We start from the raw sequence: 27,758 nt of genomic DNA on the forward strand, positions 1-27,758 counted from the left end.
CCGCTGCTCAGAGATACTTTTCTCTCCCATGTTTGTATCTTATATTCTATAATGAAGCTCTGGAATATAATCCAGTTGTACTAGTATCGCCAAAACAAAACACTGAGCCCCTTTTCCCCTTCGCAACCCATAAACCACTCAAAATTCTGGTCAACCAGATCTTTTTATTAGTGACAAAATATTTACATAATAAAAAGGAACCCGTCTGTTAAAACCGAGGGCAGTAAAAATGCTGTTTACAGCCAAAGGAGCTGGTTTTAATGCGATCAGAGGACAATTAGATGGGACCATCATACCGGTGGGACGATCTCTCCTGATATAACCCTCCCGCAAGGATGCTCAGCTGGGAACAACTTACTGGTGGTCCCTGGCCCAACAGCATCCAGCTGTCTTCAACCACAGATAGAGGCTTCTTGGTTCTGGGCCGAGCCTAGGGGAACTCTCTGTCAAATGAGACCCGGACCCTGCAGGACTTGACATGATTCCACAGGTCCTGTCAGACAGAGATGAGACTGGACCTAGGTTGAGGACAGCAACGATTTCCATCTTAGCTGGCCTCCCTCCCTTCCTTTTTATCCATTCACTTATATTTTATCTACTTTTATTCCCCATCCCTTGCCTTATTGGAAGTATCCGGTTGCTCCTCCCTTCCCCTATTCTTCCCCAAAACAACGCCCATGCCTCCCTACAGTGCCCGGATTTCCTCCTCGGGGCCACTTTCTCAGCTGCTTGCCTGTTTATGGTCGTCATTTTTTAGAACATTATTTTGGGTGATCAACTCTTCAAAGCCTTGTGTACGCAACCTACGAGCTGTTGTTCGTATGACAACGTCTGAACGTTGTCCTCCCTGCTACAGCTAAAGGATGTTACAAGGTGGTGGAACCAGTCACAAAATGATTGCCACAGCTTAACTTCTGTAACATAGTATAGATCTTTGTGCCATGGTGGCAGCTAGAACCAAAGCAACATTTTTTTAAAAAAAATCTGCATAGCCAATCATATCTCCAGGAGTCAATTGGAAGCCTTGCTGGGCAAAGGCCCTACCTGTCCCCTCCCACTTCCTAAAAACACCTGGCAGACGCCAGAAAAGATGCTGGCAAGTGCCACGGCACTCACAGGTACCACGTTGGGAACCTGTATTTAAAAAATCATAGCTCTTTTGCAGAAGAAGGCTTTGTTCACAGAGAAACCAAGGAGGATTTCTGCCAACAGTGATACCTAGAAATTTCAGCTATGCAGCTTTTCTTCACCTGCTCACACTGTGGGGTGAAAAGCAGCACCCACCAAAATTCCCTCTCATTTTGTTAAAGGCACAAGGACCTTTTTCCTCCTTCAAAGTCAATCTCTGAAAGTTAGTGATTCCTACATTCTCTGGTGATGCGCTAAGAATGGATCTTCCATGTAAATCAAAGGCTGAAAGTAGGCAGGGGTAGGGGTGGTGGTGGGGTTCCCAGCAGGGCTTCTGATTGGCTGTGCAGATTTAAAGGGATTCTGTTAAACGGAGCCTGAGCTTCTGAAGAATTACTATTAGAGTTTTATATAAACTTGATCCCTGACATTTTGTGGTTCGCTCCACTTCCTGCAGCAGTCATTTTTGTGATTGGCTCCACCTCCTGTGGCAGTCATTTTTGTGATTGGCTCCACCTCCTGCGGCAGCCATTTTGGGACTTGTGTCCACCACCCTTTGTCAGGATTGCAAAAGTGCTCACAGGCACAAAAAAGATTGGGGACTACAACTCTAAACTCTGCACTAAAGTTTCTCCCACAGGCAAACTACTCCATCTCAGCCTCATTCGTCTACAAATTGGGGAATCCAACTGACTTGGGGGGAAAACCTGTAATAAGATTTCCTACACAGAACTGAGCAAGTGGAACTTCTCCGGACACAGAGCTAAACAGGATTGGCTACTAATCCTGCCACTGTTAAAAGGCACAGGAACAGGCGTTAGTTCAAAAGCTGGCAACCCCAGTTGCAGGGTGAGGTGAAATATAGGTCTGAGCTCTGAATAAGAAGTTGGCAACTTTTTCCACCTACATTTTGACCTTTTCAACAGACCTTTGTCAGGATATGAAATAGCCCAATCTCATCAGTTCTTAGAAGCTAAGCAGGGTCAGTACTTGGATGGGAAACCATCAAGGAAGACACTGCAGAGGAAAGCCACGGCAAACTACCACTGCTTTTCACTTGCTTCGAAAATCCCTTGCTGGGGTTGTCATAGGTTGGTTGCGACTTGATGGTACTTACATACATAAGACACCCTTTCAGAGCCAAGCCAGTCTCTCTCTACATAACAGAGGCAGCATGAGATAGTTCTGTGTATAACTCACCCCACCTGTTTCTACTTGTGAGTCCAGGGGAAAATTTACCAACTCTGGCCAGGAACTACAGGCTAGAAGGTCTCCAGGATGACGGTCCCCGAATGGAAACCACATTTCTTTAGACTATTCAAATACACAAAACATCCTGAGAAAACACAGAAGTCTCAGTCTCTTTAATTGGTTCTCTTATTGGTTCTGTTTCTTCCTCCTCGTGACCATGGCACTGATGATACCCAGGGTGGCCAAGCCCAGCCCTGCAATGCCAACACCCACCAGGGCATCTCGGACCTGCGGGATTAAATGGAAAGCCAGTCAATTAAATCAGGAGTCCTTCGACGCAAGGAGAAACTGTTGCACGACGCTTGGCTCTCTTGGTCTAGGGCTGGCGTCCGAAAAATGGCTAGCTTTACAAAACCAAACAGAGTCAAAGGGGCACCCAGTCAAATGGGCGCAAGAAATGGGTTTCTATCACAGCAGGATTTTCGAGCTTTCTAGCTTTAAAGAGACATTAGTCTGGGAAGATAAAATCAGACAATATGCTATATTGGCTAAATCAACAAACCTTGTCAATAGATGGCCAAAACATGAATTTGATGAAAGGTGGGAACTTTATTTCTTATATGAAGCTGAATCGATCATGTAAAAATAAAAACCACTGGTAAGATTATTGATTTGATAATGATTCAGATAAAAGAGACTGATTAGCAAAGACGTTGCAGAGTTGGCGGACAGAAGATAGTGAATTGAAGATTTCGCAATGGTTTCTCTGATTATGTTGGAATGTTACTTTGGGATCCAACGTGTTATGATTATATCAATGCAGTTTTGAGTAAATAGGTTTACTGTGTTCTCTTTTTTTTGCTCTGTTTCTGTCAGTTTTGAATCCTTTCTGTTTCATACCTTTTTCTGTGTCTGCTAATTATAATGTGAAAATTAATTTAAAAATTATTTTAAAAATGAGACTTTTCCTATCAAATTATCCACTTTCCACATCTGCTGCAGAACCCTGATGTGAAAGGATTGTGTGGGTTATGGCATTCTAAGAGCCTATCCGGATGTTACAAACCGCACAAATTTACCAAATGGGATGAGCTCCCAGTGGGAACTTGTGAGGAAAAAGGCAGAAGGGTCCAATTTAGCTCAGAGTCACTGTGCAGGAAAAGAAGGATTTCTGACCTTCTCCCCTATACTTGTGAGGAAAAACTTGTGAGGAACTTGTGAGGAAAAACACAGCAGGGTCCAATTTAGCTCAGAGTCACTGTACAGGAAAAGAAGGATTTCTGACTTTCTCTCCCACACTGTTTTTGGCAGCTGAACCAGACCAAGGGCCACAGTGGAAGCATTGTTGGCTCTGCTGGGAGCCAGTCTTGGGATATTTGATTCATACAGCGGTGTTTCCCCAGCCATAGACATGTGATGTTGGGTGCAGTAAATAAATCTCCCAAGGAATATATTGCAAAAAAGGAAAGCTTACATTTTTTCAAGTACATTCAGTTGACACTCAGGTTGCAGATGAAAGGAGGGAGAGAGAGAAGCTTCCTTATTATAAGTGGCCAGCTGATCAAGCTTAATATGTAAGGAAGCATGAATCATAGAGTTGGAAGAGACCCCAAGGGCCCTCAAGTCCAACCCCCTGCAATGCAGGAACACACAATCGAAGCACTCCTGATAGGTGGCCATCCAGCCTCTCTTTAAAAACCTCCAAAGAAGGAGACTCCATCACTCTCCAAGGTAGTGCATGCCACTGTCGAACAGCCCTTGCTGTCAGGAAGTTTTTCCTGATGGGTAGGTGGAATCTCTTTTCCTTCACCTTGAACCCATTACTCCTGGTCCTAGTCGCTGGAGCCGCAGAAAACAAGCTTGCTCCCTCACCAACATGACATCCCTTCAAATATCACATGGCTATCATGTCACCTCTTAACCTTCTCTTCACCAAGCTAAACATAACCAGCTACCTAAGTCTCTCTTTGTATGGCATGGATTCCAGACCTTTTACCATTTTGGTTGCCCTCCTCTGGACCCATCCAACTTGTCAATATCCTTCTTGAATTGCAGTGCCCAGAACTGTACACAATATTCCAGGTAAGGTCTAACCAATGCAGAATAGAGGGGTACAATTACACTCCTCAGTCTTGACACTATACTTCTATAGTCTCCTTTCCTTCTCACAGTGATCCCAATCCAAATCAGGCCCTGATGGACGTTTACTCATGAGGTGCCACCAGGAACGCATCTTTGTGGTGAATTTGTGCAGTTTATAATGCCTATTTAGGCTCAAAGAGATCTGCCTCACAATGGATCTCTGTGTCTGGTTGTTCCAGGTGAATAGCTATGAAGTTCAACATTCAGATTCATGTCCAGTAGCACCTTAAAGAGCAACAAGATTTCCAGAGTATAAGCTTTCAGGAGGCAAAGAGTCTGGTATCGGATAAAGGGAGCTTTAAATTTTGAAAGTTTCTACACACACACACACCCCAATCTTGCTGTATGTTCCAATGAATACTGGAAGCAGACCTGCCAGTATGTCATAGGTTAAAACAGGGACACCCTTATAATACCCCTATTCTCAAACCTAGGATCACTTTGCAAAAGGAGTGGCTGAAATATCAACCAGGAAAAATTGGGAGAATGGGTTGTGGACGACTGCCCTCCCAAGGTGGCATAGTTGCCTGAAGGAACAGCCCCATTTTTCAAAAAGATACCTACACCGGACCTTTAAAAGTGGAACTGTTCCAGCTTGAATGTTTCTTCCAATATTAAAAGAAAAATGGGTTCTCTCTCACCAACTCTACCCCACCTTACTATTCAGGTCCACCTTCAGTGGTGGGATTCAGCTGGTTCGCACCACTTCGGCAGAACCGGTTATTAAAATGGTGCTTGTAAACAACCAGTTGTTAAATTATTTAAAATATGATTGAAGTCTATAAAATTATTTAAAATATTATTGAAGTCTATAAAATTATGCATGGGATAGAAAATGTTGACAGAGAGAAATTGTTCTCTCTTTCTCACAATACTAGAACCAGGGGGCATTCATTGAAAATGCTGGGGGGAAGAATTAGGACTAATAAAAGGAAACACTTCTTCACACAACGTGTGATTGGTGTTTGGAATATGCTGCCACAGGAGGTGGTGATGGCCACTAACCTGGATAGCTTTAAAAGGGGCTTGGACAGATTTATGGAGGAGAAGTCGATCTCTGGCTACCAATCTTGATCCTCTTTGATCTGAGATGCAAATGCCTTAACAGACCAGGTGCTCGGGAGCAACAGCCGCAGAAGGCCATTGCTTTCACATCCTGCATGTGAGCTCCCAATGGCACCTGGTGGGCCACTGCGAGTAGCAGAGAGCTGGACTAGATGGACTCTGGTCTGATCCAGCTGGCTTGTTCTTATGTTCTTATTTGAATCCCACCACCGGAACCGGTTGTTAAATTATTTGAATCCCACCACTGTCTATCTTCATATATACAGCCTTTTTTTTTAAAGTATCTCAATTTTTTAAATAACAGACAGGCACTTCTACCTTTAATTCAGCTTCGGGTTTAAAAGGGGCTTCTTGATTGGCATCAAGGCAATGTTAGAAACTTTGAACTTTTCTTATAGTGATCGTAGGGTTAATTTTTACATGGCTGCATTTCCAAAACTGCCTTGCATAATTAAGCAAAACAACGATTCCTTTTCCCAATAAAAGATAAGAGTCTCTACTGGGTTGCAGTCTGGTTTTCTGGTTATTGGATCAAAGAACTGAGCCCTTTGGGGGAGGGCGGTATAAAAGTGGAATTAATAAATAAATAAATAAACTGAACTCAGCCCTTACTTGTTAGCGTTATCAGATCTAAAGGTTGATAATCACCCTTTGATAGATAAATCCAGCAGAAATCTGGCACTAGATTTTTTTAGGCAAATCCTTTTAAAAGCTTCTGTAATTTGATGTGGGGGTGAATCATTTGTCGCAGTGTCTCAAGCACGACTCATACCCTTGTCCTCTGGTGCTCCCCTGGAAATGGGGGGGGGGGGGCGCAGTGTTGTGCCAGCATCACTCCAGCGCACAATATCACTTCCAATTAAAAAAACACACACCCAGGAATGAGGTCATTATGTCAAGGTGACACTCTAGGATTCTTCCAAAACTCTATTGCCTTCTCCCGGAAGTGACAGAACAGCTGCACCAGTTCAGGCTCCCTAATTCCTCTCAGGGGGTTGCTACCTGCACTTGACAACCTTATTTGTGAAGCGCAGACATTTTAATTATTCATGATTAGTGAGATAGAAATGCCAGTCTCAAGGGCGCCTCGTGATTAGCATCACTTAGTACAACGGCAGTCAGTTTTCAGAACTGCTATAAAGACAGACTATTTCTGCCTCTGTTACGAATTGGCTTATGCAAGCAGGTGCACCAATTCAGCTTGCAAGCAGTAACATTTTCAGGTTTTGCAAAGAAGCTGCTTGTCATGAATTAATGTAGCTTGTGGTTTAACTGACAAGAGCATAGCTTGTGGTTTAGCGGACAGGGACATGCTATGAACTTTTTGTGCCCTTTAGAAACCACCAGATTTTCACCTTTATGTGCACTTGTTACACAGGTGCCAAAATTATTATATCACAGAAAAGCAAAAGGGAGGTTATCGAGCAGCAAACCTCTGCCCTTGCATGGTGGTATACTTTGTTTCACATAAAGATGTTAGTAGATTATATGTTCCTCCACCACAGAACAAAGCATGCCGGATCTTCTTTGTGATATAATGCTTTGGCTCATTCCGCACATGCAGAATAATGCACTTTCAAACTGCTTTCAGTGCTCTTTGAAGCTGTGCGGAATGGCAAAATCCACTTGCAAACAATTGTGAAAGTGGTTTGAAAACGCATTATTTTGCGTGTGCGGAAGGGGCCTTTGTCTGGGTCCTAGTGCCTATTTAGCCCTGCTCCACTCCTCCATTTGAGAGTTTGAAAGTAACGATACAATGAACTATAAACGCTCTTGTATCAAAATACCATGTTCAATAAAACTCCCAAAATAATGGTCTTGACAAAGGCAGTGCGTAAAGAATTATAATTCCCATATTTGTTTGGGACTACAGTGGAACCTCAGTTTTCATTGCCTTCAGTTTTCATCGATTTTTTCAGTGAAAATTTTATCTCGGTTTTCATCGATTTGCCTCGGTTTTCATTGATTTGCAGACAGGTGCAGAGGTTTGTGGAGAAAAATCACCCGGACAAAGCTGTTGAGGGCCGTGTCTGCAACTTGTTTAATGACAATGTCTTGCCCCAGTTCAGACAAATCTTGAAGAGACATCAGAAACAGGCCTCTTTGGACAGCTTTCTGGTGCGACATTGGTCCACTGGCTCTGAAGCTGGTCCTAGTGTTATTGTTTGTTACTGTTTTCAGCATTAAACACAATGTTTATTCACCAAAAAAATGTGGTTTTGGTATGTTTTTTGGAGTGCCTAGAATGGATTAATTGGATTTACATTGATTCCTATGGAAAAGTTTGCCTCGGTTTTCATCGGTTTCAGTTTTCATTGATTCTTTTCGGACGGATTACCAACGAAACCCGAGGTTCCACTGTATATTCTAGTGGGGAAGCATACAATTTGCTTAACCGCTGCACCTCAACTAACCAAACTAAAGTCTCTGTGTGAAACAGAGTACAGCTTCCTTCACTCTGAATAAATATTTTTAAATGCTTTCTCTTGTCTGGTGATCTTTTTTGGGGAATACAGAGATACCCCACTGGTCTAGGTAATATTAGGATCATCTATTATAATTAACTGAGTTGCATCCTGTACATCCATTCCACAAATAGCCACATTTTCCCTGGAACAAGGAGCTTTCGTCCAAATAAGAGGCGTGCTTGGGAAAAGCAGAATAAATCCATGGGGTCCCGCCCCTTTATTGTTATCCCACCTACCTGGTCACTTTTGGCCACGCCATATCGGAGCTCAGTGACAAAGTGCTCGCAGTTTTCACTCGTGACTTTGTACAGTAGCTCCTGTCCCACCATACTTTCAGCCCGCTGGACAATCTTGGTCGGGGGCAGGGGGGGATGCTTGGAGTCGTGCTTGTTGTTCACTCGGTAGCGGTTCCTCCCGACCACGTCCATCAGCAGCTCCTTCTTGATCAGGGCCTTGTCAGTCAATGTGGACATGAGGCTGGCACAGCCTGCCCCAGCATATTCACCTTTCAGAGGGAAAGAGGACTCGTGAGCCAAGGGTTGCCAGCTCCCTGCTGGGAAATACCTGGAGATTTGGGGGGTGGGGCCTAGGAGAGGTGGAGTTTGGGGAGGGAAAGGACCACAGCAGGGGATAATGCCATAGAGTCCACCCTCCAAAGCAGCCATTTTCTCCAGGGGAATGGACCTCTGTAACCTGGAGTTCAACTGTAAGAACATAAGAACAAGCCAGCTGGATCAGACCAGAGTCCATCTAGTCCAGCTCTCTGCTACTCACAGTGGCCCACCAGGTGCCTTTGGGAGCTCACATGCAGGATGTGAAAGCAAGGGCCTTCTGTGGCTGCTGCTCCTGAGCACCTGGTCTGTTAAGGCATTTGCAATCTCAGATCAAGGAGGATCAAGATTGGTAGCCATAGATCGACTTCTCCTCCATAAATCTGTCCAAGCCCTTTTTAAAGCTATCCAGGTTAGTGGCCATCACCACTTCCTGTGGCAGCATATTCCAAACACCAATCACACGTTGCGTGAAGAAGTGTTTCCTTTTATTAGTCCTAATTCTTCCCCCCCAGCATTTTCAATGAATGCCCCCTGGTTCTATAATAGTGGGAGATCTCCGGGTGCCACCTGGAGGTTAGCAAAGCTTTATGAGCTCCAAAGAGGAGCAAAAGTGAGAACAAAAAGGCCACAGCAAACATTTTCAGCACCATCCCCATCAGAAGTCCCAGCAAAATGTATCACATTAATTCATTCTACATCATGCAGTCTATCAACTCCTCAATATAGAGACAATTATTGCCTTAGCAAGGCATCAGTCTAGCAGGACATACGGTGACCTAACTGAGCCTCCGTGTGCAAGTGCAGTATATATTGGGTTTTATAACATGCCACTCTTGGAAACAGAGTGCTGGACTAATTGGGTTTTTGGCGTAGCTCAACCGGATCGTTTTCATTAACCATCCACACTAGAAACACCTATTATTTTCAATCATGTCTTTTAATTAAAATTTTATACATACATACATACATACATACATACATATATATATATATATACATATATATATACATATATACATATATATATATACATATATACATATATATACATATATATACATATATATATACACATACATACATACATACATACATACATATATATATATATATATATATATATATATATATATATATATATATATATATATATATATAGTTACAACAGATTAAACTATATATATATATATAGTTACAACAGATTAAACAAGGAAGTACAACGAGATAGTAATACAAGACCTATCAGCCTACGACTGTCACATAACTCTCTGCTTAATTAATTGAATCATAAAATTAATAAGGCTAAAAACCAGACTCGGTTGAAACCATCATCACTGAAAATGAGCATCAGCCAGCGTGGCAACTCACAAAGAACCCAGCAAGTTATAGTCCAGTAATACTTGAGAGTTGCCAACCACCAGGTTGGGCTCAGAGACCTCCCAGAATTACAGCTGACCTCCCGCTGCTTTGGAGGGAAGACCAGGGATGTACCACCCAGGGGGACATATGGGGTCAAATGTCCCCGGGCTGTGGCCATTTAGTCACGTGGGGGGGGGGGCGGAAAATCACCACCCACACCCCTCCTCCTTCCCCCCTCAGATTTATGAGGTTGGTTTGTATACCCCACTTTTTCTCTACTTTTAAGGAGCCTCAAAGGGGCTTACAACCGCCTGCCCTTCCCTTCCCTTCCCCACAACAGGCGTCTGGCGAGGCAGATGAGGCTGAGAGAGTTCTGAGAGAACTGCGACTGGCCCAAAGTCATCTAGCAGGCTTCATGCGGAGGAGCAGGGAAATAAATCCGCTTTGCCGGATTAGAGTCCGCCACTCTGGTGGAGGAGTGGGGAATTAAAACCTGGTTTTCCAGATTGGAGTTTGGTTGTCTTAAGCACTACACCACGCTGGCTCTCGTGCAGGAAATGGGGGTAGGGTTGCCAGCTCTGGGTTGGGAAATATCTGGGGAATTGGGGGGGGTGGAGCTCGAGGAGTGTGGAGTTTGGGAAGGGGAGGGTCTTCAGTGGGGTATAATGCCAGAAAGCCCGTTTTCCGAAGCGGTCATTTTCTCCACGAGAACTGATCTCTGCGGCAGTTGCAGAGGTGGGATCCAGCAGGTTCTCACAGGTTCCCGAGAGTAGGTTCCTAATTATTTGTGTGTGCCGAGAGGGGGTTACTAATTGGTGATTTTGCCACGTGATTTTTGCCTTAGTTACGCACCTTCTCTCAGCAGTAGCGCGCAGAACTTGAAGCAGTCTAGCAGGAGGTGCACCGGCGTGTGTGGCAGCCTGCGCCTGCGTTTCCCGCCCAAGGACCGGCGCAGCGGCTGCGTCCTTGCCACAGCCCCACCCAGGAATGCTCCACCCCCGGAATGCCCGGCCACACCCCCGTCGTGCCCTGCACAGCCCCATTGGCGCTACGCCACAGTTTGAATCCCACCACCATGGGAACCTGTTACTAAAATTTTTGGATCCCACCACTGCGCAGTTGCAATAGCAGGATAACTCCAGCTACCACCGGGAGGTTAGCAACCCTAGAACAAGACAAGGCTGATGGATCTTCTGCCTGCCAGGCAGCCCTGGGAGACCCCTAACCCTAACGGCAGCAACGTGAGAGGAGCAGAGTTCCTTACTTGGTGGGGCTAGATGGATCACATAACCGTTTCCTACGTAGACGGCCCAGTGCTGGTATCCGAAGCGAAAGATCTCAATCAGGTCTCCGGGCTCCAGATCAGCCTGTGAGTTTTAAGGAAACAGAGCAAAAAAATATCGACTGCAAAAGCCAAAACAGGAAAGCGGGGAGGGAACATTTCAGGAAAAGACTGACATTAAAAATGTGGACAAAATAAAACCCGGAGCCAAGTAACCGCGGGACTCAAAACAGAGATTCTAACGCATCCCACAAAGAAATCTCTCTCAAGAGAAAACACTTCTTCCAGGGCCGTTTGTTCTCTGGTGTAGCTGATTCTATTGTTCAATGGGGAGCGATTCTTCTTTTTTCACTGTTTATCATCACTGCAGCCTTTTTGTCCTAGAAGCTGACAAATTTTTAAAACAATCCAAAGACAACGGAAAAATATCTCTTCCCCCTCTCGATTCGGCTGATTTGGTAGATTAGCTGTGAGTTATGCGCTCACATCCGCTGAGGCTGCATTTCGGGGAAAGCTCATTTTTCATGTTCTCCGCCCGATTCTGCCCCGATCAGATTTGCAAGTAATTAAGCACCTCGCGTAAACGCAAACGAGGATTTCTCAAATCGCCCAGGATCATATTCACTACAAGCACACACACACACACACACACACACACACACACACACACACACTCTTTTGGGGATGCTTGTGAAACGGCCGTGGATTGTGCACACAAGTGATCACTGCTGGTTTTCTGGACCAGTTTTATTAATTAACTTGCATATCGCCACTGTCTAGATTTCTAAAGTGCAATTTGTGCATTTGTAGACAGGGCCAAGTTGGGATTTCAAAATGTCCCAGAAGCAAGCCAGGTGAAATGGACTCTGTAGTGCCGGAGGTTCCACAAGGGCTGTTCACCTCAGACGTAGGCAGGTTTCCCAACACAGCCTTGGCAAATGCCAGGTGAACTGAGGGGGCGGTGCTTAGAGAGGGTGGAGTTTGGAGAAGATGTGATGTCACTTCCAAATGATGCTGTAGGCTGCCTCCCCTCTCCTCCATGGTCTTTAGCAGAGACAATGGAAATTCCTAGAGCATCACTTCATGGAGGTCATTTTTTTTCTCCCATTTCTGAATTCCTCCAGGGCATGAAATAGATGCCCGGAGCAAGTAATTCCCCACCTGGGGTAGGAAAATGGAAGGCTGGGATAGTGATGAGTATGGGTTGCAGGAAGGCCATGTTAAATTAGAAAGGTATGTTATTGCTGACTACGCTGATTGCATTTTACGATCTTTAATTCTGACAGATAAATGCTGAGGACCCAATTCATGCTTCAAATGAACTCCCACTACAGATGTCTGTGTGGATCTTTCTCTATTTGCAACCAGCTGGAGATTTAATGTGGTGGGTACATTCAAATAGACATTGCACCAACACCACAATATCACTTACAGTGCAAACCTGATATCACAGTGATATGATAACAGTGATATCATAGCATTGGCATGAAGCTCTAAGGTTAGCCCACAGAAATCCTAGAACAACCCTCTGATAGGACTGGAAGTGACATCACACCATTGGAATAATACCTATTTCTCCCCACCACTGGTCCCTGGATTGGCTGGGTCTGTCCTGTTTTAGGATGCGGAATTAGCCAAGGCAGACCTTTCCGTTGGAAAAGGACAGGCACCGGATCGTTATTTTTTTATACCAGGGTTTTCCCCCTTTAGAAATTTGCAAGAAACCTGATTTAAGTGAAAAGGTTCTACAATATTATAAGCATAAACTAATAAAAATACATGTAATGGGCAACTCACATTACTGGGAGCCTAAGATGTAGATAGGGGTGAGGATAGGTTGGAATAGTTTTGGCATGGGGCGATAATTACCTTTCCTGGCGTGAAGAGGATCCAGAGAGAGCAACAAACAACGCCTGCACTGGTAATGCCAAAAAGAAAACCACCTCGGGCACTCTGAACAAAAGCCAGAGAGGCAACTCAGGGTCAACGGGAACGGAGCAGCATTTTTGGAAGCCTAATATAGGAAAATGTGGCCATCCGGCAATGCCCCACCCCTTGAACAAAGTTCCCATGCAGGAACAAACATTCTGAAACTATGGTTATCTGAAGCGATAGCCAATCAAGTACTGATTACTCTTTCTGATGCAATTAGATCAAAGACTGATGCTGGGAACCCTCGATTAGAGAGAGATCCAGCTTGATTGATGTTCAAGTGTTCCGAGTTCTGGATGACTGCATGCTGGGAGGAAAGGAAGAGGAAAGCTGTAAATCACAGTTCAAGCACCAGCCAGCTGGCACGGCTCCTTCTGGAAATGGCATGGGTGTGACTCTGTTTGTTTGCTGTTTGTTGTTTTTAGCTGCTATCCATGGGCCTTTCCCCACTTACCTTAAGCCCCGCGCTACTTGAGGAGAGTAGTGTGGGGTCCCCCGGCACTCCCCACAAGAGGGGCGGTGACAGCGCAGCCGCCCCGACGCTGCCGCTGTCGCGCCGCCTCAGCGCAAGGCATCCCTGGCGCTCTTGCAAAGGGCGCCTTTTGATGACCCCGCGCAGAGCGGGGTCGTGGGGACGCCCGGGCGCACGCCAGGGATGCCGCGCGGTGGGAATTGCGCGCAGCAACAGCGGCCGAGGGAAAAGTGGGGAAAGGCCCCATATTTGACTGGGAGTGGGGGAAACAGCTTCAGGCGAAAGCCCCTCATTTTGGAATCCAAAGGTTTAGCCTGCCATAAGCCATATATGAAACCAAAAAAGGTGATTTGGTAGGGCACTGTCTGAAAACAGGATCCAAGGAGCTTCCTTGCCCACACCGTCCTCATTTACCTCCACCACTCTGGTGAGCAGCATAACCAAACAGGGCTGCCAGGAGGGCTGCCCTACCTACCCTTGAGCTAATCCTTGAGCAAGCAGAACAGCGCAAAGTGCATTTTCCTCTTTCTCTGCTCACATGATGGGATCCAACCCAAAGCCCCTGCGAAAAGCACCGGGAACCAGTCAGCCCAGCGCTGAAAAGAAGAGAACCTGGCACGCCTACCTGAGCTGATCTCACCTGCCACGTATCACCTGCAAAGTTCCTGGGCTACTTACCAGATCAGGAAACATCGGCTCGGCACCTTTGATGCTTCTCATCCTTCTGGTCTCCATGCCTCGTCGCACGACGACTGAGGTGGTCCCTGCGATATCAAGAGTCACAGACAATGTTATGCTCTGATAGTACAACCTCGAGAGAATGTGGGTAGAAGCAGTGGTGGGATCCAAAAATTTTAGTAACAGGTTCCCATGGTGGTGGGATTCAAACAGTGGCATAGTGCCAATGGGGCGGGGCACGATGGTGGTGTGGCTGGGCATTCCGGGGGCGGGGCACTGCTGGGTGGGGCTGTGGCAAGGACGCAGCCGCTGCGCCGGTCCTTCAGCAGGAAATGAATGCACACAGGCGCAGGCTGCCACGCACGCCGGTGCACCTCCTGCTAGACTGCTTCAAGTTCTGCGCGCTACTGCTGAGGAGCGGAGGAGGGGCGTAACTAAGGCAAAAATCACGTGGCAAAATCACCAATCAGTAACCCCCTCTCGGCACACACAAATAATTAGTAACCTACTCTTGGGAACCTGTGAGAACTTGCTGGATCCCGCCTCTGGGTAGAAGAGCCCTTCTGATGAGGAAGAATCGCCAAGGCGAGTTTTCATAAATCCCAGCCAAAATGGCTGCAGGATTTGAAACGGGAGGCTGGCAGAAGAAGAATAGTGGGGCAGCCTTCTGGTGGGGTCTGGAAATGTCCCGAAAGGACAACCAATCTCCAGGTGAAAAGGGTCAGTTCACCTGGGGGGGAAAATGCCACTTTGGGGAGGCTGGGCTCTATGGCATTATATACTTCCATCCCCAAACCTTCTCCTCCCTAGGATCCATTCCCAAATTCTCCAGATATTAGAGCCCACTGCTCTTAATCACTACACCACGTCATTGCTCATTACCCTGTCTTAGCCCTTGCTGTTCATTTTTCATATAAATTGACTTCACTTCACTGTGAAGCTGCGTTCTACAGAGTATGACCCTCACTCTACCAAGTTCAGTCTTGTCTGATCTGACTGGCAGCTCCGCTCCAAGGCAGGGTTCCTCAACATAATCCCCGTGGGTGCTATCATGCCATAGTACCCGCTGGTACTTCCTCTGGCATCTGCCAAGCTTTTGGGAAAGCGGGCAAGGCTATTTTAAGGCCAGGCTTGTTAACAGCTCCCCTCATGCAGACGAAAGAGTTTTCATAGCAGTCGCTGCCCAGGAGGAGGAGGAGGAGGAGGGGGGGGGAGGAGGGAGGAGGGGGGGAGGAGGGAGGAGGAGGAGGAGGAGGAGGAGGAGGAGGAGGAGGAGGAGGAGGAGGAGAAGAAGAAGAAGAAGAAGAAGAAGAAGAAGAAGAAGAAGAAGAAGAAGAAGAAGAAGAAGAAGAAGAAGAAGAAGAAGAAGAAGAAGAAGAAGAAGAAGAAGAAGAAGAAGTCGTCTGGATGTATACCCCACCTTTCTCCTCTCCTGTAAGGAGACTCAAGGTGGTCTACAAGCTCCTTTCCCTTCCTCTCCCCACAACAGACACTTTGGGAGGTAGGTGGGGCTGAGAGAGTTCTGAGAGAACTGTGACTAGCCCAAGGTCACCCAGCAGGTATGTAGGAGTGCAGAAACACGTCTGGTTCACCAGATAAGCCTCTGCCGCTCAGGTGGAGAAATGGGGAACCAAACCCCATTCTAACTCCAGATTAGAATCCACCTGCTCTTAACCACTATGCCACGCTGGCTCTCAAGGATCGGGAGGATCAGGCAGACTGGCAAACACCTGGGCTCGTGATGCCAGTCCCTCTTCAGGTTTCCTCTTTATCCCCCCTTGTCTTTCTCTTTCCCTCCCTCCCCTCCTGAGGCTTTCCTTCATTTTGTTTTGTTCCCCTTTTGTGATTCTTTAGCAAAGTGAGGAGGGATGTACTGCGCTCAGCTCTCTGCCGCCTGAGCTGTGTAGGCTTATCTGGGGAATTCAGATTAGCTTGTGCACTCCCACACACGCCAGCTGGGTGACCTTAGGCTAGTCACAGCTTCTTGGAGCTCTCTCAGCCCCACCTACCTCACAGGGTGTTTGTTGTGAGGTAAGGAGATTGTAGGGCAAGGAGACTGTAAACCCATTTGAGTCTCCTTACAGGAGAGGAAGGGGGGATATAAATCCAACTCTTCTTCTTCTTCCTCTTCCTCCTCCATCATCTGTGGGAGACATTTTGGGTTTGACTCCACCTCCTGCAGACACTTTTTTGGGGTGGCGCTCAGCACCCGTTCTCAACATTCCCAAGGTAACTTCTGGCCTCAGAAGACTGGAAACCCCTGCTTCAGGGTCACCGAACAGAGATCTTTCACATCCCCTCCGACCTGATCTTTTCAACGGTAGCTGCTGTATGCATAATTATATGTACTTGTTCATTAGTTTCTTTTCCAAACATAAACGCTAAGAATGTACCTTAAGTTAATCAGGTTGCTTTAATGATTAATGACTACAGTTGTTTCTATTCAGCACACCAGTAAACCTTAGTTTATCTTTATTAATAAGGTTACCGAGTTTGTAAGATGATAAATGCAGATCCACTTAATACTTAATTGTGATATAGATTATATCTGATTTTGATTGTATAAGTCAAAATGTGTATTTATTACAATTGTTTTTTTTCAGTTGTGACGAATATTATGATTGTTTACTTATATTTAGAAGAGAGAAGAGAAGAGTTTGGATTTATATCCCCCCTTTCTCTCCTGCAGGAGACTCAAAGGGGCTTGCAATCTCCTTGCCCTTCCCCCCTCACAACAAACACCCTGTGAGGTGGGTGGGGCTGAGAAAGCTCCGAAGAACTGTGACTAGCCCAAGGTCACCCAGCTGGCGTGTGTGGGAGTGTACAGGCTAATCTGAATTCCCCAGATAAGCCTCCACAGCTCAGGCGGCAGAGCTGGGAATCAAACCCGGTTCCTCCAGATTAGATACATGAGCTCTTAACCTCCTACGCCACTTATTTGTTCGTTCTTTTTTTCTGTATTTCTTCATTGATAAAATTAAAATTATTTAAAAAAAATAATTGTAGCTGTTGTGAGCTGCCTTGACCTCGACTTTGCTGGGGGAGGACGGAGTATAAATTAATTGGAGATGCCAGGGATTGAACTGCAAAGCTTTGGAATGCCAAACAGATGCCCAGCCAATGAGCTGCAGCTCCTTCATATAATATTTATGCAAAAATACTTCTGTATATCAGCCAGTGAAGTATAGTGCTTAAGAGCCACGGATTCTAACCTGGTGAACCAGGTTTGTTTCCCTGCTCCTCCACATGAAGCCTGCTGGGTGACCTTGAACGAGTCACAGTTCTCTCGGAACTCTCTTAGCCCCACCTACCTCGCAAGGTGTCTGTTGTGGGGAGAGGAAGGGGAAGAGTTTGGAAGCTGCTGTGAGACTCCTTACAGTTGAGAAACGTGGGCTATAAATCCAAACGCTCCCTCTTCTTCTCGCCAGCAAAAACTTCACCAACTAACTTTCAGCCTGTGCAGCTATTGTGAAAAGCACAAGAGCGTGCTCAGTTTTGAAGCAAGAAAAAATGGCAATGCTCGGAGGGTTGCCAACTGAACAAGAAAAATGGCCTTTAACAACAGCTCAGTGCTCAGAAATCCACAGATGAAGATAGCGTGGAGATAAATACTGTGTCCTGCTAATGTTGTTGAGTGGGGAGTGGAAGGGACAGGAGTTTGTAAGCTGCTTTCTCTTGAAAGTAGAGAAAAGCAGGATATAATAATATAATAATACACAATTATATAATAATACAAGCCTAACTTACAATACTAGAACCAGGGGGCATTCATTGAAAATGCTCGGGGGAAGAATTAGGACTAATAAAAGGAAACACTTCTTCACACAACGTGTGATCGGTGTTTGGAATATGCTGCCACAGGAGGTGGTGATGGCCACTAACCTGGATAGCTTTAAAAGGGCTTGGACAGATTTATGGAGGAGAAGTCGATCTATGGCTACCAATCTTGATCTTCCTTGATCTCAGATTGCAAATGCCTTAGCAGACCAGGTGCTCAGGAGCAGCAGCAGCAGAAGGCCCTTGCTTTCACATCCTGCACGTGAGCTCCCAAAGGTACCTGGTGGGCCACTGCGAGTAGCAGAGTGCTGGACTAGATGGACTCTGGTCTGATCCAGCAGGCTAGTTCTTATGTTCTTATGTCCTAACTAACTGGACTGTTATTGTAAGAGTTACTACAATGGAATGGGTGTAAAAGCCCTTTGAACATGTCAACATGCCCAGGAATTTCCAGAACTGGAAGAGCAGGCTCTGGAATTAGCTGTCCACCCTTTAAGTGGGTGAGGCTGTATACACAGCATAATTCCTTGGCCTCCACGCCGCCACCCCCCCCCCAAAGCTGCTAAAACAAAACACAACTCAATGCACCAACCAGGAGTATAAAGCCATGGTTCCAATCCACAGGGTTGATGCACTGAGATCTGTTGCTTATTCTCCACTAAAGTCCTTCTGCAAAGGATGAAAAGGAAGAAAAGATTCATCCCACTCTGGAAAGACAGCATATCCATCCTTAATTCCTAACACAGTCCTAAGCCCTGCACAGGCAAAAGAAAAACAATTTCATACCAGTGGGTAACCAGGATCTTTCTATCTTGGTTGAGGGACAGGAAAAAATCCCCCCAGTCTAAGTGGTAAATAATCAGGGATTTTTTGCTGTGTGTTATGCTTGTTTCGCTTTCTTCCTTTTTCACATGTGGTTTGGCTCACTTACTGGAGCTCTTCACTCAGTGTTTTCTCCTTTGCTTATGCAAAGTTGTAGCGTAGGTTACCAGGAGCAAGTGCCAGGTTGGGTGGGTTTTAATGTTTGTACCTTTGAAGAAGACGGGGCGAGAGTGCCTCTTGGTTCTCCATCCTCCAATGCATGGCTTGTAAGTGCACAGCGGGACTTTGTTGGTCCTCTCAGCTAGGTCTTTTCTACTTTTCGCATGAGCTGGACATTTAGATGGGTGCTTATTAGAAAGATAAGGTTGGAGTGTACAGCCTCCAAAACCTCTGGGGATGCCCCCCAAGATACGGCTGCTCATCCTATTTGCGGCCTCATTTGGAATCATAACAGGGTCTCTGCCAGTCCTGTTTGCAGCCTCTTTTGGAATCACAACAAGGGCTCTGCCGGTCCTGTTTGCGGCATCTTCTGGAATCACAACAAGGGCTCTGCCGGTCCTGTTTGCGGCAACTTCTGGAATCACAACAGGGCCTTTTCCAGATCTATTTGCGGCATCTTCTGGAATCACAGCAGGACCTCTACCAGTCCTGTTTGCGGTATTTTCTGGAATCACAACAGGGCCTCTTCCAGTCCTTTTTGCAGTCTCTTCTGGAATCACAGCAGGACTTCTGCCGGTCCTGTTTGCGGCATTTTCTGGAATCACAACAGGACCTCTCCCGGTCCTGTTTGCAGCATCTTCTGGAATCACAAAAAGTCCTTTCCTGGTTCTGTTTGCAGTATCTTCGGGACGTGCACGGCTTCTCACAGTTGACTGCCCACAGCTAACTTTCTTCCACGTGGCACTCGGAGCCTTTTTGGGGACAGCCGGATCTTTACTCGATGAGTCACCTTCCGGTCCCAACCCCAATAGTCCTTTCGGACCATGTGTGGCGTGGCCCGGTTGAACGTGGACATGACTATCTGGGTGAGCGGCTTGCTTCTTGCACTGCTGGGGCTTGAGGGGGCCTACAGCCCCCACTTCTGTCCGACTCTTCTTTTTGGCCAATGTGGTCTTCGGCTTGTGGGCTGCCTTGTGAGGGAAGTTTTTACGGTACCATGAAAGGAATCCAGACATCACACCGATCTGAGCTGTTACCCCTTTGGCCAAGACAGGGGCAGGAGGTCTCCTGTGACTGTCCTGAAGAAGTCTGTCGGTTTGGTTACCGTGGGCAACGGGCCTAGTCACTTCCCTAACTCTAGCCCATTATTCCATGTTTAGAATCAGAATGGCAGGAGGAGATGGCTGGGTGGTCTTTGTCCTCCCCAAGCAGGAGCCTCCAAGAAACAAAGTGCCGCTGTGCCCCTGTTTTTTATCTTACACAGGATCCTTGCTCAAGGACATCTGTTTCCTTCCCAGCCGATTCAATGTTTCGATGCTCTGAGTTATCGTTATCAACAGGGGCGCAACTGAGCCCAGCCCCAACGACCACTTTCTTTCGCCACGTGGAGTTAGCACTTAGGAGCAGCCTGAGTGGTTTGACATGCTGAGGAACCATTGTTACACCACTGCTTCTTTCAGCCCTTATGATTAAGACTGAAGGTTGGCAGCCTCTAGGCCTCGCAGAATTACCACTGATATCCAAACTACGGAGATCATTTCCCATGGAGAAAATGGCTGATTTGGAGGGTGAACTCTATGGCCGAATGCCCAACTGAAATTGCTCCCCTCCACACACCCCATCCTCCCAGGCTGCATTCCCAAATCTCCAGGAATTCCCCAATCTGGAGCTGGCAACCCTACATGTAGGAGCAGCAGTGGTGTAGGAGGTTAAGAGCTCATGTATCTAATCTGGAGGAACCGGGTTTGATTCCCTGCTCTGCCACCTGAGCTGTGGAGGCTTATCTGGGGAATTCAGATTAGCCTGTACACTCCCACACATTCCAGTTGGGTGACCTTGGGCTAGTCACAGCTCTTCTGAGCTCTCTCAGCCCCACCCACCTCACAGGGTGTTTGTTGTGAGGGGGGAAGGGCAAGGAGATTGTCAGCCCCTTTGAGTCTCCTGCAGGAGAGAAAGGGGGGATAAAAATCCAAACTCTTCTTCTTCTTCTACTGGTTCAAGACACCGAGTAGCTATCCTTATAACGTAAAGGCAACTGGTGGATGTCCTTGGGCCCAATCCAAACCCAGGAGAAGGGATCACTGGCGAAGCAGTTTCCGATTAAAGGCAAGAGATAAAACGAGGAAGTGGTCTTTGGGACAATACAACTTTCTGTCCGGCTTTCCCGTGCTGAAGAATGCGCTTTCTATCTATTTCCAATGCACTTTGCAAGCGGAGTGTACTATGTGAAATGGGAAAATCCACTTTGCAAATGATCGCTAAAGGCATTGAAAGTGAAGCGTTCAGCATTATGCGAAAAGCCCCTAGATGAGATATATTACATGCCAATGGCCATTAGAGTAGCAAAATAAGACTGAGGAAAGAACTAGGTTTGACTGTTTTTTTATAAAAGGTGTGGGATTGAAGGTTTAAGGACGAAAAGTTATGGACAGTTTCTTTTGCTCATTGGATGCATTGTAGCACTTTTATTTCACTCTCTTTTAACACCGTGATCCAGTTTTATTGTTCTGTTCAGTGTATGTACCGTATTTCCCTTTACAGCACCCCCCCCCCCTCAGTTCTGTAAACTGCTTTGAGTTGCAAAAACTAAGGCAGGCTACAGATGAAGTAAGGAAACTAACCGATGTGTGAAATTCAGCCAGACAGCCTAATCTACCTTACAGAGTTGTTGTGAAGGTAAAATGGAGGCAAGGAGAAAGAGGCATACTATTCCGAGCTTCTTGAACACAAGGAGAGGGAAATAAAAAGATGTAGAGAAACAACCAACAGTAGCTGTCACTGGCACTTCATCATGGACAGGGGTGTCCAGTGGAGTACCCCACGGCTTGGTTCTGGGTCCGATACTTTTCAGTATTTTAAAAAATGATCTGGATGAGGGTTTGGAGGGACTACTCATTAAATTTGCAGATGATACCAAATTGGGAGGAGCATCGAACAGTCTAGAACAGTGATTCCCAACTAAGGTTCCGTGGTACCCTGGGGTGCCATGAGCTTACCGCCTCCCCCCCCCTCGGAATCAAATGAATTTTGAAGGGGGGGGGGGGCTGGAAGCCTCATGGGCTCCCTTTAAACAACACTGAAAAACAGCATTGTTTTATTTGCCTAAATTCGGTGTGGATTCCGGGGGTAGTTTTAAAGGGAGCTCTCCCTTTAAATCCCCCCCCCATCCATGCCGAATTTAGACAAACAAACAATGCGGCTGTCAACGCTGCTTTCCCACCCCTCCCCCTGCTTGCCACTCCCCCCACCTACAGGCCAAAAACGGAAAAAACCCTAAAAAATGCAAAAAAAAAATCAAACGAAGCTTAAGAGTACCCTGAGATATGAAGAGTGAGGTCAAGAGTACCGCAACATCGAAAAGGTTGGGAAACACTGGTGTAGAAGATAGAGACAGAATGTAGCGAGATCTGGAGAAGTGGGCAGATGTGAACAAGGTGCAACTCCACAAGGAAATGTGCCATGTTCTACATCTGGGTAACAAAAATGGAGAACGTGTATACTGGATGGGGGATACACTACTGAATAGCAGTGTTTGTGAACATGGTCTTGAGGCACAGGTGGATAGTCAGTTACTTATGAGCAGCCAGTGTGACGCAGCGACAAAAAAGGCTAATGTGATCTTAGAATGTATCAACAGAGGCATCACATCTAAATCACAAGATGTCGTAGTCTCGCTGTACATTGCACTGGTCAGACCTCACCTGGAGTATTGTGCACAGTTCCAAAGGCCTCACTTAAAAAAAATGAGGACAGAATGGAGCGGGTGCAGAGGACAGCGACGAGGATGATAAGGGGCCTGAAGACCAAGCTCTATGAGGAAAGGCTAAGTGACTTGGGAATGTTCAGTCTGGAGAAGAAAAGTTGAGGGGAGACATTTGCTTTCTTAAAAGTATTTGAAGGACTGTCACTTAGAGGAGAGCAAGGAGCTGTATCTTTTGGCAGTGGAGGATAAAACTCACAATAATGGGTATCAATTATGAAGAGAAAGGTTCCAACTGGATATTAGGAAAAATGTTTTTGCAGTAAGTGTCGTGCAACCGTGGGATCAGCTGCCTAAAGAGGTGGTGAGGTCCCCCTCACTGGTAGTCTTTAAGCAACTGCTGAACAAACACTTGTCTGGGATGCTTTAGGCCGGGGTGGGGGTGGGGGCTAAACTGTGGTTTGCAGGACAACCGGTGTAATAAATCCCATTTCACGGGAAACAAACCCCTTCTTCACCTTTCAGACAGGTAGCTGTTACCGTGTTTCCCCAAATATAAGACAGTGTCTTATATTAATTTTTGCTCCCAAAGATGCTCTATGTCTTATTTTCAGGGGATGTCTTATCTTTCTGTATTCTGTTCGTCAGGCATGCTTCCAACAAAAACTTTGCTACGTCTTACTTTTGGGGGATGCCTTATATTTCGCACTTCAGCAAAACCTCTACTACGTCTTATTTTCCGGGGATGTCTTATATTCGGGGAAACAGGGTATTCTGCTGCCTCAGTCGTTAGGAACTGTGAGGAATGGGTATCAGTTCTGTCAGGATCTAGAAATAAAACTAGAAAAGTGTAACGGAGTTTTTTTTCTGTACATGCAGCTGAAAGCAATTGATATTATATATACAGCCACCCTTAGGTGATTCTTCAGTGCCAAACTAATCACAGCAGCTCAGCTAGACGTAAGGGAAGACAAACATGCACTTTTTGGCTTTTATGATGCGAGCATAAGAGGTTTCTGCAACATCTATTTTTGTATTTATGGACCTCTTTCAGATCCTTATGTATAATGTTAAAAATTCACTATTTATTACATATTTATCCGATCTGTATTTATAATGTTTTTATTGGATTTGTATGCCATTTATATATTTATAAGATAGCCAATTACTTACCTGATGTATATTTACCTGCAATACTATGCGATATCCATTCCTCACAAGTTCCTAACCACTGAGGCACCGGCAGAATAACAGCTACCTGTCTAAAAGCTGAAAAGGGGGCTTCCCCCCCCAAAAAAATGGGATTTGTTACACCGGTTGTCTCCTTCTGACGATTTATAGTCACACAGAAAGTGACTGAAGGAGATTGTTTGACTATTTGCACCCTTTGCGGGCCTAGCTTACCTCAATGTACTTTGTTGTCTGTTTCACTAAATACCGACTGTATGATATTGACCGAGAAAGCTGGATTGATAGCATACACCCTTTGCAGTACCAACTTACCTCATAGGTTGCTATAGGACAGTGATGGCGAACCTTTTTGAGACCGAGTGCCCAAATTGCAACCCAAACCCCACTTATTTATCGCAAAGTGCCAACCCGGCAATTTAACCTGAATGTTGAGGTTTTAGTTTAGAAAAAATCGGTTGGCTCCCTCTTCCTCCACCCCACCTGCTCGAGCAGGGGCCAGCCTGCTCTAGCCTCCAGCAAGTCCCACGCGCACTGCTCTGTGCCTCTCTAGCATCTCTGCCTCCTCTGCACCTGCCCCTCGGGCAGCAGCCACCCGGAGCATAGGCACCAGGCCCACCAGCCAAGTCCTCCCTGCTCACCGCGGTGTGCACATGTCGTACTCAGTGGCCCAGGCCAGCCTAGATGTGTGTGTGGGGGTGTGTGTGATTTCCCCCCCCCCCACATGACGAACTCTGTGTGCACGTGCCCACAGAGAGGGCTTCGAGTGCCACCTCTGGCGCCCGTGCCATAGGTTCGCCATCACTGCTATAGGAGCTTTTATCCTATGTTTATGCTAAGATTGTGCAAGATTGTGTTTCAATTTCTATTGTTTATTTGCGTACCCGCAGCCCACAGCTTTTGTTGCAATATGGTTGCACTGCTTTCGTTTCCAGTGAGTTCAGAACAAATTTTTTGTTCCCCTTGTTACACTAGACTCACCTTCTGTGTTTTGGTTAGAATGTCAGACTAAAACGGAGAGGCCCCGGGGTTCAAATTCCTGCCTGGCTATGAAGTTCACTAAGTAACTCTCAGCCAGCCACGCACTCTCAGGCTCACCTTCCTTACAGGGTTGTAGTGAGGGTGCAAAGGATGAGGAGGGAAGCCACTTCAAGCCCTTTAGAGAAAAGGTAAGGGAAAAAATGCCACAGCTGGGCAGACCTGGACTGAGTCTTGGGTTCGAGTCACTACTCTACCACAAATACGGTTATTAGATCTCCCATGCTATTGGGCCACATTGTTTTAGACTGTGTAGCCACCATAAATCTCAGTGAGAAAGGCAGACTATAAATAAAGTAAATAATAATGTAAATAATGGTAGTATAATCCTATGGAGAGTTACTTCAGTGTAAACCCAGTGATTCCAATGAGCTTAAACTGCATTAACACAGCCTAGGACTGCATTTAGTGCAAGTCTGCACTATTCTTACGCACACACAAAGATGTGATAAAGGGGGTCAGGGAAGCCAAGTATGTCCCTCGAGCTCCTTTTAAAAGATATGAGAGGGACGGAGAATATTTACTCAAATGAAAGCTTACATTTTCTTTCAATTATGCCAACAACAAAAAAGAGGGAACAGCATTCAAGTTACTGTTACTTCCAGTGATAATAATTAGAAACCCTTCCTGTGTGTAACATTTTTAGAGGAGCCATCTTACATTCAAGGTCGTGTTCCTTTTGAGCAAATACGGCAGACAGATAGTTTGAGAAAGCAATTTGAGGATCGGGATTCTGAACAGCTAAGCAGTGCTGCCTTCTATCGTTTTAACGACCTATTTTTAAAAGTACCTCGTTCACAAGTGTCTAATAGCTCCAAATTCCAATAATGATAGTGAAACTCAAGAAATTGAGTGGGCTTCGGCTGAGCACACCATTCGTCGGCAAACGCCCTCACCAAAAGCAAAAGTGAAAGAAGCTCATGGAGATAACTTTGTCCACCCAGTGAGTGAGTGACCTTGCCTCCTGTTTTCCACTTAGGATGGCAGCCCCCAGGTGGGATCTGGGGATCCCCTGGATTTAGAAGAAGAAGAGTAGAAGAGTTTGGATTTATATCCCCCCTTTCTCTCCTGCAGGAGACTCAAAGGGGCTGACAATCTCCTTGCCCTTCCCCCCTCACAACAAACACCCTGTGAGGTAGGTGGGGCTGAGAGAGCTCCGAGAAGCTGTGACTAGCCCAAGGTCACCCAGCTGGCGTGTGTGGGAGTGTACAGGCTACTCTGAATTCCCCAGATAAGCCTCCACAGCTCAGGCGGCAGAGCAGGGAATCAAACCCGGTTCCTCCAGATTAGATACACGAGCTCTTAACCTCCTACGCCACTGCTGCTTTACAGCTCATCTCCAGACTACAGGGATCAGTTCCCCTGGAGAAAATGTCTGCTTTGGAGGGTGGACTGTATGGCCTTGTAGTACCCCACTGAGGTTCTTGTCCTCTCCAGGCTCCACCCCCAAATTTCTAGGAGTTTCCCAGCCTGGAGCTGTCAATTTAACCCCCCAACCCCACCAATGACCGGGGGGGGGGGGATTGGCAACACTACACCCCCCCAATCAGTCCAGTCTGGTTTGCTTTGATGACTGGGAAAGTAACCGCAACAAAGTCTCCAACAGAGGCGGCCTCACAATTTTGGCTTGAATGCAGACCTACAGAGAACCCACCGCTGTACACATCTGGCAGACAAAACCAGGGTTAGGGATCTAATAACCTTTCCCCCGTGCACGAACACAGGACTCAACTGTGTCAGACCACCAGTCTATCGAGATCAGTATTGTCTGCTCTGACTGGCAGCCGCTCGGCAGGGTCTTTACCTCCCCTACTGCCTGATCCTCTTAGCTGCGGGTGTTTGGGGCTGTACCTGGGAACTTCTGCACGCAAAGCACATGATTCTCTGAGCCAGGGCCCCATGAGGCACAGACGCACAAAACACACATTGTTTGCCAGCAGTTCCTGGCCCCTCCAGCAAAATCCGGAAGGCCCCAGCTGGGGTTGCCGCCTTCTCCCCTGCCCTAGTCGAGCTCTTGTGTTTTTACCAACTGCACGACAACAAGAAATCCAGCCAGCCAGCTCTCCGCCACCATCTCTACGTGGCGGAGAGCAGCTTCCTCAGTTGAACTTTAGTTCACCGGTTATTAAAAGCCTGCCACGGGCGGGTAATTGGCAGGGCTGTCGGTACCAGCCTCTGAGTCAAAGATCCTCTGGAATGAGCCCCTAGAAGTGAGTCAGAGGGAAATTCAGCTTCACCTTCCAGGGGTGTTTCCAGTTTGGGCGGTACTAGCCTGGATGAGTGGCAGAAGCCACGAAACATTCCAAAGTCACAACAAAGAGAAGACAGACAGACAGACAGACCGGTTTGCCAGTTTTCACATCTCTCCCTGAAGGCAAAGCTGAGAGCTTCTTTCCTGCCCTGGCGGCACTGCTAAGAAAAGTCGGCGCCCTGGCCAGAATGCACAAGATAAATGCCCTGGGCGCCCACTTCAAAGGGTCGATGAACAATGCCCACCTTGGACACCTGATGCCGGAGGGGGGCTTCTGCCGAGAAAGAAGACTGTGGTTATTGGACAGAGTCTAACAGATCCCAGAAGGAAGTCTACCAACCTGTCCAGAGCTGCTCCGGCAGTCCAGGAGTGGGGACTGGCTGTCAAGGCAACACTGAAAGTGCGGGCAAGGAGAGAAAGAAAAGCATCAATTGGGGAAGCTGACAACAGCTAGCCGTGAGGTCACTCTGGTTCCGCCTCTGCCATATGACACATCAGCAGAGCGGAGGTTGAAAAATAAACAAATAAGAGGCAGGCCCTGCTGCCCTCTAC

At 46.5% G+C, this 27,758-nt stretch overlaps 1 protein-coding gene across 1 annotated transcript; it reads right to left on the minus strand.

Annotated features, from left to right (window-relative positions):
- Positions 1–144: 144 nt before the first annotated feature.
- On the minus strand, positions 145–27,684 carry LOC125441475 (phospholipase A and acyltransferase 3-like). Its single transcript, XM_048512084.1, has 5 exons — positions 27,547–27,684; positions 14,272–14,357; positions 11,172–11,274; positions 8,231–8,499; positions 145–2,607 (listed from the first exon to the last, which is right to left on the minus strand). The coding sequence occupies exons 2-5, from the start codon at positions 14,326–14,328 to the stop codon at positions 2,506–2,508; spliced, it is 531 nt and encodes a 176-aa protein (XP_048368041.1). The 5' UTR covers positions 14,329–14,357; positions 27,547–27,684; the 3' UTR covers positions 145–2,505.
- Between the last annotated feature and the right edge of the window lie 74 nt (positions 27,685–27,758).

This window comes from Sphaerodactylus townsendi, linkage group LG01 (assembly GCF_021028975.2).
Source record: "Sphaerodactylus townsendi isolate TG3544 linkage group LG01, MPM_Stown_v2.3, whole genome shotgun sequence".
Classification (NCBI taxonomy): Eukaryota; Metazoa; Chordata; class Lepidosauria; order Squamata; family Sphaerodactylidae; genus Sphaerodactylus; species Sphaerodactylus townsendi.

What these genes read in the sequence shown, in the direction of transcription:
- LOC125441475 (XM_048512084.1), bottom strand. Translation starts at nt 14,328, where the DNA reads ATGGAGACCAGAAGGATGAGAAGCATCAAAGGTGCCGAGCCGATGTTT. An exon ending in AGCCGATGTTTCCTGATCTG is followed by an intron (nt 11,275 to 14,271) that starts GTAAGTAGCCCA and finishes TAAAACTCACAG; the next exon opens with GCTGATCTGGAGCCCGGAGA. An exon ending in GATCCATCTAGCCCCACCAA is followed by an intron (nt 8,500 to 11,171) that starts GTAAGGAACTCT and finishes TCCCTCTGAAAG; the next exon opens with GTGAATATGCTGGGGCAGGC.